Source organism: Meleagris gallopavo, chromosome 1 (assembly GCF_000146605.3).
Source record: "Meleagris gallopavo isolate NT-WF06-2002-E0010 breed Aviagen turkey brand Nicholas breeding stock chromosome 1, Turkey_5.1, whole genome shotgun sequence".
NCBI classification, from domain to species: Eukaryota; Metazoa; Chordata; class Aves; order Galliformes; family Phasianidae; genus Meleagris; species Meleagris gallopavo.
The window spans coordinates 50,258,221-50,258,866 of record NC_015011.2 but is presented as its reverse complement, the minus strand read 5'-3'; the positions used below and the strand labels follow the sequence as shown (position 1 = coordinate 50,258,866).

The 646-nt window shown below is 35.8% G+C and overlaps 1 protein-coding gene across 16 annotated transcripts in view; it reads right to left on the bottom strand.

The window, feature by feature from the left end:
- The window catches only part of RBFOX2 (RNA binding fox-1 homolog 2), a 102,744-nt gene that overhangs the window by 21,279 nt on the left and 80,819 nt on the right, over nt 1-646 (bottom strand). For 14 of the 16 annotated variants that reach the window (XM_010711675.3, XM_010711663.3, XM_010711668.3 and 11 more), the window contains one exon: nt 225-317. The exons of the other annotated variants lie outside the window; for them this stretch is intronic. In XM_010711675.3, coding sequence (XP_010709977.1) covers nt 225-317 — 93 coding nt within the window. The remainder of the gene's footprint in view (nt 1-224; nt 318-646) is intronic. 16 annotated transcript variants of the gene reach the window in all.

The window sequence follows — 646 nt, the reverse complement described above, 5'->3', positions numbered from 1 at the left end:
AAAAAAGGAAACAGAAAAGAAGAATACCCAAAACAACGATAAAAATATTTTATAAAGGGGTGTAAAACTTGTATACATTTCAGTGCAGGGAGGTGAAGGACACAGACACAAACACACACGCACACACGAGACTGGGATCCAAATGTGAAATAAGTGAGGCAAGACACAAAAAGAAATCAAAAGAATAAATATAAAGAAGAAATTGAATTACTGAAGACATGCACCTCGATTTTACGGCCCTCTACCACGGTGCCGTGTAATTTCTCCCTGGCCCTGTCTGCATCAGCACTATTCTCGAAAGTTACGAACCCGAATCCCTGCATGCAGCGGGAGAAGGGGGGAAAACATGCACATCGTTATATATTGAAATACTGATCTCTAGGTAAATAGAGAAAAAATATCACAGTATGAAATCGACATCAGCACAACTCAGCAATAACCTCCTAGAGTCACATTGTTGGTTCATGCATGTTTCATAAATGAAAGAAATTAAAATTCAATAAAACAAAAGGAACTGTAATCATAATAAGAATAATAAGAGTAATTAAAAAAAGAAAACATAAAAGCAATTGAGGCCAGACCAAAAAAGAAGTACAAAGTTACTCGAGACAATTTGTTTTGTTTTAAGGGTTTTTTTGTTGTTGCT